The following is a 17,411-nucleotide window of genomic DNA, read 5'->3' as shown; positions in this document are numbered from 1 at the left end:
TTTTATTTATTTATTTGACAGAGAGTGTGCGTAAGGAGGAGAGCAGCAGGGAGAGGGAGAGGGAGAAGCAGGCTTCCTGCTGAGCAGGGAGCCCAATGCAGGGCTCGATCCTAGGATCTCAGGATCACGACCTGAGCCGAAGGCAGACACTTAACTGACAGAGCCACCCAGGCACCCCTTCCCTTCCTTTTTAAGTCCATTTCTTTCAACCTCATCCCAACCCTGTGCACAGATGGGGGAGCTGAGAAGTTGAGAGGCATTTAGGAAACAGCTCAAGTAACAGGAGCTGGGGAACAAACGACCAGAAGAGGAAAGGCTGTAGAGCACAGGGATGTTGGTTGCAAGCGACAAGCCTAGTGCAAACTCTGGAAGTAAAAGGAAGGGCATTTATGGCCTTGTGTTGCAAACTCGAAGGACCAGCTTCTTCGCGTTTCCTCCGTGCAGCTTCTGGGTGTCGGTGTCCATCCCTCCTTCCCAAGCTGCCCAGCATGACCAGATGGCTGGACGCTCCCAGGGCCGAGCACTGCACGCAGAGCGCGTGGCCTAAAAGTGATGAAATTTGGGCCTCTGGGGAGAAAAAGAGTGTGCTTCCCCCCAAAATAGGAAATAACAGTGGGCCAGCAAAATCCCCAGAAAGCTGCCCACCATCAACGAAGGGTGGGGGTGTGGATTCCTGTGGTGTTGCCTCCGGGTGGCCCTGGGCTGCGGCTTTGCTGGTACCCCTCCCACAGCGCCAGGACCTTCTGAGGCCACCCCAGCGGTGGAAGTTGCCTCTCCCTTCTCTTCGCTCTCTCCTTCCAGTGCTGCCGAAATTTGAGCTCCTTATTGACCCGCCCCAGTATATCCGGGACCTGGACGCTTGCGAGAAGGGCACTGTGCGGGCCAGGTGAGAAAGAGGTGGTCAGCATGGGCGAGCCCCTCCCCTTGCAGACACGCCCCTCCCCGGGACACGCCCTCCTGGGGCACGCCCTCCCCCATGGGCCTGCCCCTCCTCCCTCAGACTCGTCCCCTTGGTGGGGTATCCCCCTCTTCCCACATTGTTTTCCCCCTGGGGGGACACCCGTCTCCCTCCCCTTCCTGTGTCGCCCTCTTCCTTGCAAAACAGCACCCACAGGGAATGGGGTGACCCGCAAGGGATTTCTTGAAGGGGTTGCCTGTCTCATGACCAGGCTTATCACCAGCTCCAAAGTGAGCGTTGACCAGAAGGTGTCCAGAGACACTGTCCCTTTCTGGGGTCCCCCAGGGAGAGTGCTCCAAGGCCTGTGTTCCCGCTCAGCTCTCTCACCTGGAGCATGTGGTTGAGGCCGTTTGCTTGCCCTCTGCTCCTCCAGATGTGTGGGTTCTTTTTTGTTTGTTTGTTTGTTTCTTCTTTTAAGTAATCTGTACCCCTAATGTGGGGCTGAGATCAAGAGTGCCCCACTCTATGACCGAGCCATCCAGGTGCCCCTGCCACGTGTGTTTTAAAATCCAAGGATGTTGTCAACTATGCTCAAATTAAAAAAAAAAAAAAAACCCACACACCTTTTCTATAGCCTAGAAAATATTATCAAAACAGCTGGTGTTATTTTTTTATTCACTGTTATCTACCGTCTTAGTCCTGGGCCCCTGTAAGCAGGTGTCCCCTCTGCCTAAGGCTTGACAAACATACATTTAAGTCTTACTGGCACCTCTGAGGGGATAATTTTATTTCCATTCTCTGGGTGATGAAACCAAGCAGTATGATCCCTGATTCAAAGTTGAATTCACCAGAGCACTTAGGCCAGGCTTCCGTGATGCCCACAGTTGTTCGATCCTCTACTGTCCTGCTTCAACAAGTAGCAGGCCCAGTGGTAGTCTCACATACCCTCCCGCTCTTGGGTTCAGAGTTCCTCTCTGACCCTTGGTCTCTTTTTCTGTCAAATACAAGTCCCGGTGCAGAGAATTGCTGGTCTCTCTGCGCTGACTCTGCGCTGTGGGAAGGGCTATAAGCTCAGAATGTAGGATGAGGGAAGAATCCTTAGATCAGCTGGTCATATCCCAAGGGGGCTTGGCCCCTCCCCTTCCCTGCTGCTCCCCTGTGAAATTAACCCCCTTTGTTTTGTTCCAGGTATACCTTTGGAAAACCCGTCTCGGGGACCTTAACGATCAATATGACTGTAAATGGCGTGGGGTACTACAGCCAGGAGGTGGGGCGCCCCGTCCTCAGAACCACAAAGGTGAGGAGTGGGGACTTCCATGCTGCTCTTTCAATGGATCCCTTCCTGCCAGGCCTGCCCTTGGGTTCAACTCCGTGATCATTTACTTTATTTTACTTTCTAAAGCCGTTTCTACGGTGAGGATTTTCCCAGTGATAAAATTCCTGCAGGCTGATCATGGAAATTTTAGAAAATATTAAAAAAAAAAAAGAAGAAACAAAGGTGATTTCTTCTCTGACAGACAAAACCAGTATTAATAGGTTGATGTATGTCCACCCTGGATAGTATGTGCAAAGTTTTTTGAAGAAATAGTTTTATTAAGATACAATTCACGGACCGTGCAATTCAAATACACACATAGAACGTAGGATTCGGGGGTTTTAGTATGTTCAGGTTATGCCACAGCCATCACAGGCCAGAGTTTGGGTATTTCCACCATCCTCTCCAAATCCCTCACGTCCTTTTGTAATCTGTCTATTACCATCCCCAGCCCCGGGCGACCACTGATCGATCTGCTCTCTGTCTCTATGAATGTGCCCGGTTTAGATGTTCTGTATACACAGAATTGTATGCTATACGGTCTTTCGTGTCCAGCTTCTTTCGCCCGGCACGATGTCTCAAAGCTCATCCCCCTCATAGCAGGTGTCCAAGCTTGGTTCCTTTTTTACAGCCAAATAATAGTCCATTGTATGGACGGACCACATTTGGTTTTTCCGTTTACCCGTTGATGGATATTTGAGTTTCTCCCACTTTTTGGGCATTCTAGACACTGCTGCTCTGAACATTTCGCCTACAGGTTTGTGTGAGGCCAGACGTGTTCATTTCTCTTGGATGTGGCATTCCTGGGTTGTGTGGTGTGGAATTAAATAGACTGCCCGCATAAGAATGAGCAAAGGGTATTTATTCGGAGCTCGCTGTAGCAAAGGGAGTCAGCCACCATCACCCCCAGTTGGCAGACTCGAAGCTTTATTGTGAGATAGAGGGAAGGCTTCAGGTGTGTCCCCGCCGGAGGCTTGTTGGCACCTAGAAGGGAAGCATTCCGTAAGATTGGTTAGGGATGCATGTTTGGTTTTCTCAGTCGGTTCTGGGGCGTAAGGGCAAAATGGGACACCTGGTTGGCTCAGTAGGTAGAGCGTGCGATTCTTGATCTTGAAGTCATGGGTTTGAGCCCCACCTTGGAGGTAGAGTTTACTTAAAATTTTTTTTTCTTAAAGGGTGCCTAGGGGCACCTGGGTGGCACAGTCGGTTGGGCATCTGACTCTTGTGGTCGTGGGATCAAGCCCCGCATCGGGCTCTGCACTCAGCCCAGAGTCTGCTTGAGAGGCTCTCTCTCTCTCCCTCTGCCCTTCCTGCTAATGTGCGCATGCTCTCTCTCTGTCTTTCTGAAATAAATAAATAAATCTTTAATAAAATAAAATAAAAAGTGGTGCCTGGCTGGCTCAGTCAGTAGAATAAATGACTCTTGATTTTGGGCTTGTGAGTTGGAACCCCACGTTGGGCATAATGAAGACTTAAAAAGAAAAGAAAAAGAAGTAGGGATGAAAATCAGAGAAACTGTCTGTTATTAATCCAGTTCTAGCCATTTGGGTTTGGTTGTTATGGGGCTGTCTTCCTACTAGCTGCTAGACCTTGGGGTCAGACTTCCTTTGAGGCTCATTGATCATGGGTTGGCCATTTTTCTATATGGTCCTGCCATGGTCTGTTTAGGGGTAACTGAGTTTAGCCATTTGAGAAATTCCCGGACTGTTTTCCCAAGCGGCTGCATGACTTCACAGTCCTGTATCTATAGAGCCTGGAGGTCCTCTGCCTCTGTGGCCTCCAGCCCTGGACCCTGTCATCCCTTCCGCTGGGGGCAGCCCTTGCCTTGATTCTCTGGCTTATTGAGTAGTGGTCTCCGAAGCTGTTTCTGGAAGGGGCTTGTTTGCCAGGCCCCCCGGCTGGGTCCTGAGATAGGAGTCAAATGGGGGCGTTCTGTGCCCTAGGAGTGGGAGTGGAGTGAGTGCACCAAAGGGGGGAGGGTGACGGTTCAAATCCATGCCCTGCTGTCTGCTGAGGGCCAACATCTTAGTCCCCGGGACATGCTGCATCTCCAGCAAGGGATGCAGTCACCCACGACACAAGTTGGCCATGTCCCCGCGTGTCCCCCCAGCCCTCCCGCAGCTGGCGCGTCCTGCGCTTCAGATGGGGTTGTGAGACTCGTGCCTCGAAGCCATTCCAACCCCGAGTGAGCACATTGCGTGCGCTTCTGCCTCCAGATCCACGGCTCCCAGGACTTTGACATCTGTGTGAAGGACATGATCCTTGCCGATGTCCCCGAACACTTCCGGGGCACCGTCAGCATCTGGGCCACGGTGACCAGTGTGGATGGGAGCCAGCAGGTGGCGTTTGATGCCTCCACCCCCGTCCAGAGGCAGCTGGTGGACGTCCGCTACTCCAAGGACACCAGGAAGCAGTTCAAGCCGGGCCTGTCCTACGTGGGGAAGGTAAGCGCTGGGGACGGCGCCCGGCGGGGGGCCATCGGAGGGCACGGGCTCTGCCCTGCCTGCCCCCCAGCTCCACTCAAGGACCACCGTGAAGCCTCTGTGGATACGCTGTGGGTCCGCAGTGGGGACGCTGCCGAAGATGGGGTCCTTTAATTACACTGTGTCACCTTGGCCCTTGGTGTCCGAGGGCTGTATTGCAGAGTGTGGCAAGAGCCGGTACCCCAGGGTGAGGGGCAGTAGACATTTGAACTAGCGTCCAAAGGAATGCCCCCCGCGCAAAGCAGATCTTCTGCCCCCGAGACGACTGACTCAGATCCCTGGGGAGAAAGTGACATTTTGAATAAGCTCCCATCTCCTACCCACCCACCATGCCGGTCTTAGACACCGTTAGGTTGTAGGTGACCAGAAACCCAAGATCCTTATCCTAATCGTTGCACTGGTCATTTGTGTCCTGCGGCGGCAAGGCCAGTGGTGCCCAGTGTCACCCCAGAGGGAAGCTGGTGGCCCCCCTGACCTCAGCCTTGCCCACCACCTGCATCCCTGGCCCCTCTTGCCCTCTGTGGGCCACTCACAGGATCCTTCTGGTGTGTCCTCATGCCGTGTCCTACTACTCCCGCTCTGTTCTGAGACCTCCTTCCTCTCTGTGCCCGGATCCCAGTCCCTCCTGTCCGCACACAGAGACACACCTGTGTGCCCCTGGCTTTGAGGGTCCCGGCTTGTAAAGAAGCTAAAGCCCAAAGAGCAGGGTCAGAATATGCATGAAGAAAGGGCTTGGGCTGTCAGATCAATGAAGGGAGCATTTCACGTACAGCCGGGAGATCCTCCACCATCGGCATTAAAGACCAGAGCTGTAAGTGGGGACCATGCAGGCAGAAGCCCCTGTCACTCTGCCACCAAGTATCTAGCCAGGCGAGGGACTAACCTAGGGACCTTTAGGGCCCATGGACTATATTTCTTTCACACCATTCCTGTCTTTTTTTCTTTAAAGGTTTTATTTATTTGAGAGAGAGAGAGCACGCACATGTGCAGAGGGGAGGAGCCTAGGGAGAGGGAAAAGCAGGCTTCCCGCTGAGCGGAGAGCCCGATGTGGGGCTCGATCCCAGAGACCCAGTATCATGACCTGAGCCAAAGGCAGACCCTTAATCCACTGAGCCCCCCAGGCGCCCAATCCACTGAGCCCCCAAGGCGCCCCACCATCCCTGTCTTTTGAAGCCCTTGTTCTGACTGCCTTTACTGCCTGTCTGAATGAGGTCTGAGCATCACAGGGAACGTTCGTAGCATTGCCCGTGCTGTTCCTACCCCGGCGTGGCCCCAGGCCAATGGCCAGCACGTGGTGATTCCTACACTGTGATTTGAACACAGAGACCAGTGGGCTAGAATTCAGAGCGCAGAAATAAATCCACTCCCCGGATGGATACTGAGTCCCCGGATGCTCCCCTCACCGAGTGCCTGGGATACCCTGCTTCTAGTTAGCCGTCTATAGCTTCTCCACACCAGTAGCCTCCAACTGGGACACACCTGAAGCCATCCCTCTTTCTTGCTCTAAGGCTTTCCCACTTCACCTGCTTTTCAGCCTCAGCCAAACACAGTGGTGTTGGCTGTGACTCTCTTCCTGCAGCAGGCTCCGAGTAAATAGCCTTTACCCATTCTCTGTCAGGTGGTCTTCATTTAATTCCACACCACGTGGCCCAGGAGGTCGACTTCACCACGCGGACCCGGGTAGTGGCCAGCACGTGGTGGCTTCTACCTTGTGACTCATTTACCAAGTCCAAGGTTGTGACGGTCCTCCCACCCCACCCACCCATCTCTAGGTGTTTCAGAGTTCTAGATCTTAACGTTAGGTCTATGATCTGTTTTTAACTTTTGTAGATGGTGTGAGGTAGGGGTTCATTTTCATTCTTTCACGTGTGGGTTTCCAGTCGTCCCAGCCCTATTTGTTGAGGAAACTGTTCTTTCCCCATTGGATGGTCTTGGCACCCCTGTTGAAAACCAATTTACCATGGATGTGTGGGTTTGTGTCTGGAATCTCGGTTCTGTCCCATCGATCGCTATGTCTCTTCTATGCCAATACCATGTTGTCTTGATTATTGTAGCTTCCTAGTGAGTTTTGAAAATTGGGACACAGGGGCTCCTGGGTGGCTCAGTTGGTTAAGTGACTGCCTTCAGCTCAGATCATGATCCCAGGGTCCTGGGATCAAGCCCCATATCAGGCTCCCTGCTCGGTGGACAGCTTGCTTCTCTCTCTCTCTCTGCCTGCCACTCTGCCTAGTTGTGATCTATCTCTCTGTCAAATAAATAAATACAATCTTAAAAAATAAGAAATAAAAAAACACAGTTATAAAAAAAGGGGGCGCCTGGGTGGCTCAGTGGGTAAAACCTCTGCCTTCGGCTCAGGTCATGGTCTCAGGGTCCTGGGATAGAGCCCTTCATTGGGCTCTGTGCTCAGCAAAGAGCCTGCTTCCCCCTCCTTCTCTGCCTGCTTCTCTGCCTACTTGTGATTTCTCTCTCAAATAAATAAAGTCTCAGGAAAAAAAGAAGAAAATTGGGACATGTGAGTTCTCCTTTGTTCCTCTTTTTCTTGATTATTTTGGTTATCTGGGGACCCTTGCAATTCCCTGTGACTTTTAGCGTCAGCTTGACTTCTCGGGGGAAGTTAGCTGGGATTCTGATGGGTGTTAGATCAGTTTGGGGAGCGGAGCTGCCCTGACGGTGTTGAATCTTTGGTGACCCTTCCAGGTGGAGCTGTCCTACCCGGATGGCAGCCCAGCCGAGGGGGTGACGGTCCGAATCAGAGCAGAGCTGACACCGAAGGACAACATCTACACCGTCGAATCTGTGTCCCGGGGAGGTCTGGTGGGGTTCGAAATCCCCTTCATCCCCATGTCAGCGCAACACGTGTGGCTGGAGGTGGGTGAGTTGCTTGGACCTGTGTCAGTCAGCCATGAGACACAGCCTTGGTGGGTTCCCCAGTCCATGCTTGGGCACCAGCTTGGTGGACCTGTGACCTACTGTTGCCCTGAGGGAGTTTACAGCCTTTGATGGGGAGTCTGGAGGATAGATAACCAGCCCATCCCAGGGCAAGATGGGAGGTCAAGGACAGGTGAGTGCTTCTGGCTCTGTCATGCTGAAGGTGGCTGGATCTCAGCCTGTGGACTCTTGACCTTGGGGAGGGTCATCCAGGCTGCTCCTGGGAGGGTGGGACAGCATGCAGAAGCCAGAGGCCAGGCTGAGTCCTTTGGGAAGTTTCGGAGGAGGAGGGAGCTGGCAGGGTGCCCTGACCTCACCGGGATACTTGGGATTTACTCAGAAGGCAGCATCAGGGGGACAGAGTGATCTGACTTTGGATACCCAGTGGTTGCTCCGGTAACCATCATGGGAGGGTACCCGGGAGAAGCATGGGTGGCCAGACAGGACGCAATGACAGAGAGGCCACCAAGCCTGGAGCTGTGAAGGTAGAATGGGCAGGACAGGAGGTCCCATTGTCGGGGAGGGAGGAGCAGGAGTGCTAGAAGATGGTGTCCCAGTACCCCCCGCCCTGGCTCTGTGGCGGCACCACGGGCTCTGGGTGGCAGGGAAGGGGTGGGAGGCAGCCTAGAGTAAATGTGTAGGTGGGAGCCGAGGACACTTGGGGTGACTACATCCTCTGTGGGGCGGCATGTCCTTACAGACTTTTAAGCATCCAAGTTGCAAACTCAGGGGTCTCTAGGCTACAGCTCTCCAATGGGCTACAAATTCGTTACTACAATTACACCTTTTTTTGTTCAGTGGTCAAAAGACATCCCTTTGTTTGCATTAGTCCCCTAGCAATTAAGTTGCAGCAAAGCCCCAAAATACTACAAATACCAGAATTAGCTGAGTAATTTTCTGTCTCATAGATACAGTTCTAAAAATTAGCTTTTCCCCAAAATGTCACTTTAATAAAAAGGTATTCTGTTAATGTTATTAAATACTGCTTAGGAAAAGGTCTTTAATTCTTTTAAAAGGAAAACAAATGGTAAATGTTAATGATTTTTACTTTCTTTGTTTTTTAAAAGATGTATTGATTTATTTTAGAGAGAGAGCATGAGCGGAGGGGAGGGGCAGAGGGAGAGGAACAAGCTGATGCGGGGCTCGATCCCAGGACCTTGAGCTCACTACCTGAGCCAAAATCAATTCGGACGCTTAACTGACAGCGCCACCCAGGCACCGCTAATTATTTTTTAACTGAGTGTAACTGACACATCCCTGTATGTTGGTTTCGGGTGGACGCCGTGAGTCCGTCCATATTCCCTCCTGTCATGAAACAGTCACCACGGTAGGTGTGCTCAACAGCCCATGTCACACATCGTTATACACTTTCTTTTCTCCGTGTGAGAAATTTGGAGATCTACTCTTTGCAACTTTCTAAATATACAGTACGATATTGTTAACTATGGTCACCACGCTGGACATGCGATCCCCGAGACTTATTTTTTCACTGGAGATTTGTGTCTTTGGCAATCACAGTTTTATTACAGTGAAGTGACAGATTAGGACCAAAGAGAGTGAGGCAGGGGCCCCTGGGTGGCTCAGTGGGTTAAGCGTCTGCCTTTGGCCCAGGTCATGATCCCAGATCAAGCCCTGTGTCAGGCTCCCTGCTCAGTGGGGAGCCTGCTTCTCCTCCCACTCCCCCTGCTTCTGCTCTGTCAAATAAATAAGTAAAACCTTTAAGAAAACGCAGCCCCCCGCCCCCCACTGAAAAACAAAGAGAGCAAGGCAGAGGGCGAGAGCTGGGAGGGTCCCCTATTTGAAGCTTCTTCTGTTGTCACTTTGGAGTCCCTGGGACACACTACCCTCCCAGCTTGTGATACGTGACAGTAGCTACAGAGAAGTGTCAGCCAGAGCCCAGGTGTCCATCAGGTTCTGTAACAGAGGCGCGATACAGGTGTGAGTCATTGGCTCTGCCACTCAATTCCGGTTCTAGCCGGAGCTCCCTCCTGGGAGGTCTGGCTGGTAGTGAGAATCTCAGAGCCCCAGCCCCTTGTCCCTGTCCTGAGTCAGCTCGGTAGCACGTGTCACGAGGACACACCGTGAGTAACAGAGATGCTCTCATCAGTTGGGAGACCCTGGGGCCTTTAAAGTCTACCTCCTGGAAACTGGGGACAAAGTGGGCCAACTTCTTTATTCCTGATCCCAGAGAAATCTTCAATCTGCACCTCTGTCCTCTCCCTGTGTTGCCTTCTAGTCTTTCAGCAGCACGTGACGGGAACAGGCTCAAAGCCCACGGGAACAAGAGCTGCCGTGTAACCGCCCCCCGCAGGGCTTAGCCGGGGTGGGGGGTGGGGGGGGGTTTGGGGGGTGGGGGGGGTGGGGGTGTGGGGGCTGTGTGTGTAGGGGAAGGGCTTGAGCTCAGGGAGCGTCAGGGTCCAGAGCCCCAGGTCTGCTGTCCCACACGGCTGCTCCTTCTGTCCACCTTCTCTGTGGTCTCTTCCCAGGCCCTTTATCCCCTCTGAGAAGCCACCAGGGCTACCAGCAAGCCAGAGAGCGGGTAGGGGATGGGGAGGGCTTCCTAATATGCCCGTGATAGAATTAGCTCTTGGTGGCCTCACGAGTGACCTGCGTCTGCCTGAGCGCCCTCTCCCCACCCCAACACCCTGGGACCAGTCTTGGTCACTTGCTTCGTGGAGCAGAGAAATAGCACGTTAAGGCACATTGGACCCCAGTCTCTGAGGACGGGGGAGAGGGGTCCCCAAAGGCAAATGGGAATGTGAGAGGGTCTTGCTGCAGGCCAGGGCAGGCAGAGGCATTCCCCAAGACCCCCTTCCTCCACCAAGCCCCCAGGTCTTGACCAAGTACTTGTTTCTTCAGACCAAGGTGACGGCACTCCATGGAAAGCCCGTGGGGGCCCACTACCTGCCCAGCTACCTGTCTCTCAGCAGTTGGTACTCCCCCAGCCAGTGCTACCTGCAGCTGCAGCCGCCTTCGCGCCCCCTGCAGGTAAGGCTTGCGGGGGTGTCCTCCCCCAACCCTGCCCCCCCTCGGCGGGAAGGTGGGAAGCAGTGAGCGTGATGCTGGGACTGATGCCGCAGCCCCGCCTCCCTCCAGCAAGGGCGGAATTCCTCGGGATGAACGCCTGCCTGTCATTTTATTATGGTGAACACTTAGGCTGTGGCCCGGGGTTTACTGTGATAAACCTGGCCCTTGAGGTGCTGTCCCTGAAGATTAGCAGCTTGCCTTACAGGGTGGCACGCCTGTTACGGTCAATGAGCCAGTGTCCATGCGTCTGCTGTATTCACGGCAGTCTGCAGGGCGCGTTAGGGACCTCTCCTGGCATTGCAGGTTCCATGGGTTTGGACAAATGTAGAATGACACGCATCCAGCATTATAGAATCATACAGAATGGACTCAGTGCACTGAAAATCCTCTGGGTTCCCCCCTCCCCCCACCTGTTCGTTTATCCCTCCCTCCCCACCAGCCCCCGGCAACCACCCGTCTTTTCACTGTCTTTATCTTTCTGCATTTTCCAGAATGTCATATCATGTTGGGAGAAGTGAAACCCCTTGGGGTTGTATTTGGGTTGGAGGCACAGTTTTGATACACACGCACATAGGAAGTCAGGTCATGAGATTTATATACAGATCGAAGAGTGGGGTGGGTGGGTGCGCAGTGAGCCTGGCGGGTGGGGGAAGGGTAGGCCTTTGCCCCAGGTTCGAAGAGAGCAGGAGACGACAGCAGGGCAGCAAAGCACCTGTGACTCATAGGTGGCTGAGGAGGAGGTCACTAACATTTTGGGCATCAGTGCTAAGTTGGTTATTTGAGGGGAAAATGATGGGGCCAGAATCCCAAGCTCAGGTCCTCATCTGAATGTCCAGACTCAGCGTGTGAGCAGCTGGTCAGGCCATCAGATGCCCAGGCAGCAACTCAGAACAGGTGTTTTCCATCCGACATAGACAGTCATCCCCCTCTTATCCGTGGGGATACCTCCCTACATTCCCAGTGGCTGCCCGATACGGCGAGTAGTACCAAACCCTAGCTGTACGTTCTTTCCTATACATACATGCCTACGACACAGATTGACTTACAAATCAGGCACAGTGAGGTGATTACCAACAATAATTCATGATAAAACAGAACCACTGTAATAATATACTGTAATAAGAGTCACAGGACTGTGGCTTCTGTCTCCCAAAATACACTGTACTGTGCCCAGCCCGCTCATGATCCCACCATGGTGTAAGGTCTACGCCAGGGGATGAAGGAGGGCAAATGACACAGGAATTGTGATGCGGCGTTCGGCGGCCCCTGACCTTCCCATGACATGTCAGAAGGAGCATCTGCTTCCAGACCCCCGCGGATGGCGGGTAACCGAAACCACGGACAAGGGGGATGGCTGTAGTCGGAACCGTACAGCACGCAGCTTTCTGATGAAAGCATTGCTGTTTTCACTTAACAACTTGCATCGAAGGTTCTGCCCTGTCTGTCTGTCCTATGGTATGGACGAACAGTGGTTGGTTTACGCCGTCATCTCTTGAAGGGTAGATGGGTCATAAAGCACCCTATGAGCTCCCTTAGGCGTCCCAACCTTGCTCCCAGGCCTCCCCAGCCTTGTAGACCTCTGGCACTCCCTTTCCGAGAGCCGCTGCCCGGAGCCGAGGCAGCTGGGATACAGATCAGAGGAATCATGGCACTGGGGCTGCCCGTTTTGGGGGCTTAATGGCCCTCTGCAGGGGTTATGAGAATGAGAAACTCGGATGAGATTATGCCTGGCTGGGCTGGACATGCTGTTCTTGTTGTAACGCTATTCAAGCAACAGTGCCTTATGGGGGTGCTGACCTTGGCCGCTGTCCTGCGGGGGCGGGGATTAGCCTGTCCCCAGCTGCCGGGACTGCAGTTCCCGCTAGGCAGGGACTTGGCTGGGCCACTCAGACTTTCCTCTCGGAGGGACATCTCCGTCCTGCCTGAGTGGGGTCAGCAGGCTCTGGCCCCCTCACCCCCACGACTGTCACCGAGAGGCCCTGGGCACAACTGCAGAGACACACTCTTGAGACAAGAGTGGCTCTGCTGGGTCCAGCCTGGGCTCTGGTTTCCCCTTCCTTCAGCTCTGAGGCGCAAGCCAGTCTTTTAGGATTACTGTGATGCCATGCTCTTTTCTCTTTTCTGACATCTGAAACCCAAGGAGACTTTTGTTTAGGTGTCTTTTTATAAGGTGGACATATACAAACTTAGAAATAATAAAAAATGGTATAACCACATGCCTTTCACCTAGATTTATGAATTAACATTTTGCCTCTATCATCCATCCTCCCACTCACTGCCCACTTGTCCACCTACCCACCCATCCAGCCATCCACCTGTCTGTCCATCCCCCCATCCCCCCACCCAGCCATCCCCCCATTCCCCCACCCAGCCATCCACCCATCCACCTGCCATCCACCCATCCTCCCATCCATCTACCTATCCACCCAGCCATCCATCTATTCCCTTAGACTTTTTTTTTTTTGCTGCAACATTGGAAAATAAGTTACAGATATCATGATGCTTCACTCTTAAATACTTGAGCATAACATGTCCTAAAAGTGACATTCTTCAGCATGATCTCAAGGCTCTTGTCGTATCTAAGAAAATTATGTTAACTCATGATACGGTTTAATTCACAGGCAATATTCCCATTTTTGAAGATGTCCCCAAGATGTAACTTATATCTTGCGTGTGAACACCCGTGCACGACTACACAGTCTTGTGCACACATGTGTAAGTGTGCAACTATCTGCACATGCCTCTGGGAATGAGCATGTGTGCGTGCGTGTGTGCGTGCACATGTGTGTGCGTGTGCACGTGTGCGCGCGTGCATTTCAGGATCCATTTACGTGTTGTGTTTGGCTCTCCTGTGTCCATAGTTGCTCTTGATCGGAAACAGTCCCTGCCTCTGCCTTTTCATCGCCATGACTTTTGTGAAGAATTCAGGCCCGTGGTCTTGTAGAGGATCCCACATTCTGCATTAGAATCAGGCAGAATTGCTACATCTGTGCTGCTCTCGTGGGGTCCTGGCAAGAGGCACAGATTGAGGCTGCACCACCGTTGCTGGAGCTGCCCCCGGGGTCGGGTCTGATTCCTCCCAGCTCTTTCCCCTTGTGAGGGAGGCTGCTGAGTAATCGGGGTGACCATCTGAGACCCGAGCCACAATGTCCTGACGCCCCAGCAAACTCCTTCCCACCCCCCTGCCATGCCTTTAGCGTCACTGACAATCCATTGCTACAATCCATTATCGCCAGAGGCCCTGCGTGGTGGCGGCTCTGAATTCTGTCATTCCTTCTGCGTTTATTAGCCGATGTTCCTCTGTACAAAGAAAGAACTTTCTGTCCCTCCTCCCTATGGTTGTTTTTCTTGCTGTGCAGTGGTTCAGGGTATGTTACTGACTTAGGGACTTAAAAAAAAAAATTGCTCAATATGTTCTAATTTGTTACCATACTTTATTTTAAATTTTGGAATAATTTAAGATTTTCAGAAGAGTTGCTCGGACAGTGCAGGGAGATCCTGTGTATCCTACTGTCAGCTTCCCCTGCTGATTTTAAGTTTTAGGAAATTGTCTTTTCACTGTTGCATTGTGGGAGTTTTTTTATGTGTTCTGGACCCTAGACCCTTAGCAGATCTGTGAGCAGGGATGCTCGGGGTCTGGGGTTTTTATTGGGGGGCAGGGATGGGCAGTTGCAAAGCCCTGGGTGACCACCTGCATAGCCAACCTCAGTCCTAGCCCCTCCAGACGTGACACTGATACAATGTGACGCAGCACCCCTGCCCCAGCTCTCATAAATCATATTACCAGTATCTGGTGTGGCCTGAGGCCTTGGGTAGACAAAGATGCTTATCAGGCAGGGCATTTCAGAGACTTAGAGATCCCCTCTGGGGGGTGAGGGGATGGGTTGGGGGACAAAGGCCAGACCTCTCTTTGGGCCAGGTTCACTTCTTTGCTACTCCCCACCCCGTCGAGAGCTTCCACACCAGTAGCACACTCCATCTGACCACAGTCCTGGTCTCAGAGCCGCGGCTGAGGCTGCCACGGGGGCACGGCCACTGCCCACTGCCACGATGCTCCGGTCTCGGCTCTGAGGCCAGAGCCCCTGCCCCGGCCATGTCCTGGTCTCCCCGTGGCCCCAGAGCAGCCATCTGTCCCAGGCTGTGGGGTGCCAGGCAGGGCTCCCCATGCTTTGTGTCTCCCCCAGGTCGGAGAGGAAGCCCATTTCCCCGTGAAGTCCACATGTCCCTGCAACTTCACCCTGTACTACGAGGTGGCTGCGCGGGGCAACATCGTGCTCTCGGGCCAGCAGCCCGCCCCCGTCACCCTGCAGAGAAGCAGGCGCCCGGCCTCAGGGACACCCATTGGTGTAATGCACCTTTCTGAGACAGGTGAGCCCGGCCCCCCGCAGGAGTTCCTCGTTCCTTCTGAACCACTGAGACAGGGGCAGGTCACCCCGGAAAGGAGGGATAAGCAGGGCTCAGCTGGATCACTCTCCCCGTGCTCTGCAGGGGGCTGAGCAGCACCCGGCCCCGCCCACTAGATGCACTCCCAAGTCGTGACAGCCAAAAGTGTCCCCTGGGGCGGCAGCACGGCCCGGCTGAGAACTGCTGACCGGCATGATGCTTCGGGAATCCCATCCGCTCCCATCATTTTGGGTTTCCCTTCCCTTCTAGGTGAAGTAATGGGGGTGTGAGTATCCATGGAGCTCTCACCCAGGGCCAGCCCCTCCCCCTGCGGTGCCCCATGTCCCCTTCATGGCAGCCTGGGGCATTGGTGGTCCCATCATGGGCTGCTGGATTCTCATGCCTCTCCCCACCTTTGACTGGTCCTAGAGCCTCCTCCTGCCCCAGCAGCCGAGGTCAACGTGTGTGTGACCTCCCTCCGGCTGGCCGTGAGCCCCAGCATGGTCCCCCTGGGCCGCCTGCTCGTCTTCTACGTCAGGGAGAATGGAGAAGGGGTTGCCGACAGCCTCCAGTTTGCCATTGAGACCTTCTTTGAAAACCGGGTAGAGCATGGGGAACTAGCCAGGGAAGCAGGGCGGGTGGGGACAGGGAAGTGCCATCGGGGGTGTCTGCGCCCAGGTGGGCTGCACATGGCTGCCTTTGGGATCCCATAAGGTGTCCCAGGCGGGATTGCAAGGGCTGCCCTGCCTTCAGGAGTAATTACAACATAAGTTGCATCTTTACTTCTTGGAAAGTCCCCCAGAGGGGGATTGCATTAAAGCCACAAAGGGAAAGCGGTCCACTGTTCTCTGTCCCCACTGGGTTCCAAACCTAAGGGACACTGCTCCTGTCCCCAGCAGCGGGCTCAGCCTTCTGCCCCACCTCTCTGCACCCTTGGAAAATGGCTGCCCCAAGCCCTCAGCCAGCACCTGTCTCCCCCACCTCTCCCCTCCTCTCCCATCCTCTGCATAGAATGTTCCAGTTGCACTGGATCACTCTGCCTCCTGGCCTTGTCCTTGCCTGGGCAGCAAGGCCATGGTCCCCACTGAGCTGGTGAGGGCCGGCGCTCACTGGCAGGTGGAGAGGGTGGCCAAGCTCCGGATTTCTCTGCTGTGTTTGGGTCCAGGTTTCACTGACGTATTCAGCAAACGAGACCCAGCCTGGGGAGGTTGTGGACCTGAGGGTCAGGGCTGCGAGGGGCAGCTGTGTGTGTGTCACTGTGGTGGACAAGAGCGTCTACCTGCTCAGGTCTGGATTCCAGCTGACTCCGGCCCAGGTGCGTGGGGGCCCTCGAGCGTGGGTCCAGCACCCCCGCAGCAGGGTGGGGGGGTTCTTCCTTTCCAGTAAGTGAAGGGCCTCATATGAGTCTAGATTCTTTCTTTCACTAGGGAGCCCAGTCCCTGATGGTTTCTTTGTAAGTTGAAAGATCTCGGGGTTAAATTCATCAGATTCTTGCGATGTAACATCGTCCAGGCCCTACCTCTCCAGCCCCCCTGCCCGTCTATAGAAGGGACCGGTGACACCAGTGGCCAACACGATGGTCTCTGAGTGATATTCGCGAAAGGAGGTTGAGATAGGAGCATGCCAGACCCCCGAGACCTGGTTGGGGTTGACAAGAAACCTCCGCTCAACCAGGCCCTCTCTCCCTTTGCCTGTAGGTCTTCCGGGACTTGGAAGAGTATGATGTTTCTGATGCCTTCGGGGCATCCCGGGATGATGGGTCTTTCTGGTGGGCCAGACTGGCGGCCCGACGCCGCCGGCGCTCCTCCATCTTCCCATGGCTCTGGGGCAGCACCAAGGACTCTGGGTCTGCCTTCGCTGTAAGGACAGGTGGTTTTAGACCCACCACCCCCTTCCAAGCGCCTCTCACTATGGAACACAGAGGGGACACAGAGACGGTCGGGGGGATGTTTCCAAATTTTTATTGGGGCAGCACTAATGTTTGACTTCCCTAGATGGGAGCTCGTAAGTGGATCCTCCCAGTTTGCACAGCAGACAGGGTGCAGAACAGTATGACTGTTGACCGATAACTTGAACTTGGGAAGGAGCAAAGACGTTAGGGTGCTTTGCTGGAAGGAAAACCTTCACCCTGGGAGCAGACAGGCACCCACCCCAACATTTGTAGCTCACATCCATCCTCCTCCTCCTGAGCTGTGGGGGCTGGGGACCCCAAGGGTTGCAAGCATCGTTCTCGATCATGCCGGGAGCCCGCTGGCCGTCTCCACTCGAATGCACGGCCCATTGTGGCTGCTTTTCATCCCAGTTTTACAATCATTTAAAATGCATCCTTTTTCTCCTGTTTTTATTATGGAAGATACTCAGACTTAGAGAAAAGTTT

General features: G+C 53.8%; 1 protein-coding gene across 1 annotated transcript in view; it reads left to right on the top strand.

Moving 5' to 3' along the window:
- CPAMD8 (C3 and PZP like alpha-2-macroglobulin domain containing 8) overlaps positions 1-17,411 on the top strand; it is a 70,168-nt gene that overhangs the window by 11,279 nt on the left and 41,478 nt on the right. Inside the window, exons 9-17 of the mRNA XM_032867571.1 lie at positions 802-886; positions 2,087-2,195; positions 4,430-4,657; positions 7,394-7,564; positions 10,484-10,612; positions 14,836-15,019; positions 15,464-15,636; positions 16,200-16,349; positions 16,732-16,893. Of these exons, the coding sequence (XP_032723462.1) occupies positions 802-886; positions 2,087-2,195; positions 4,430-4,657; positions 7,394-7,564; positions 10,484-10,612; positions 14,836-15,019; positions 15,464-15,636; positions 16,200-16,349; positions 16,732-16,893 (1,391 nt within the window). The remainder of the gene's footprint in view (positions 1-801; positions 887-2,086; positions 2,196-4,429; positions 4,658-7,393; positions 7,565-10,483; positions 10,613-14,835; positions 15,020-15,463; positions 15,637-16,199; positions 16,350-16,731; positions 16,894-17,411) is intronic.

This window comes from Lontra canadensis, unplaced genomic scaffold (genome assembly GCF_010015895.1).
Source record: "Lontra canadensis isolate GAN:19392208 unplaced genomic scaffold, GSC_riverotter_1.0 scaffold35, whole genome shotgun sequence".
Taxonomy (NCBI): Eukaryota; Metazoa; Chordata; class Mammalia; order Carnivora; family Mustelidae; genus Lontra; species Lontra canadensis.
The sequence above is the reverse complement of the archived record's forward strand: the minus strand, read 5'-3'. Positions and strand labels throughout refer to the sequence as shown.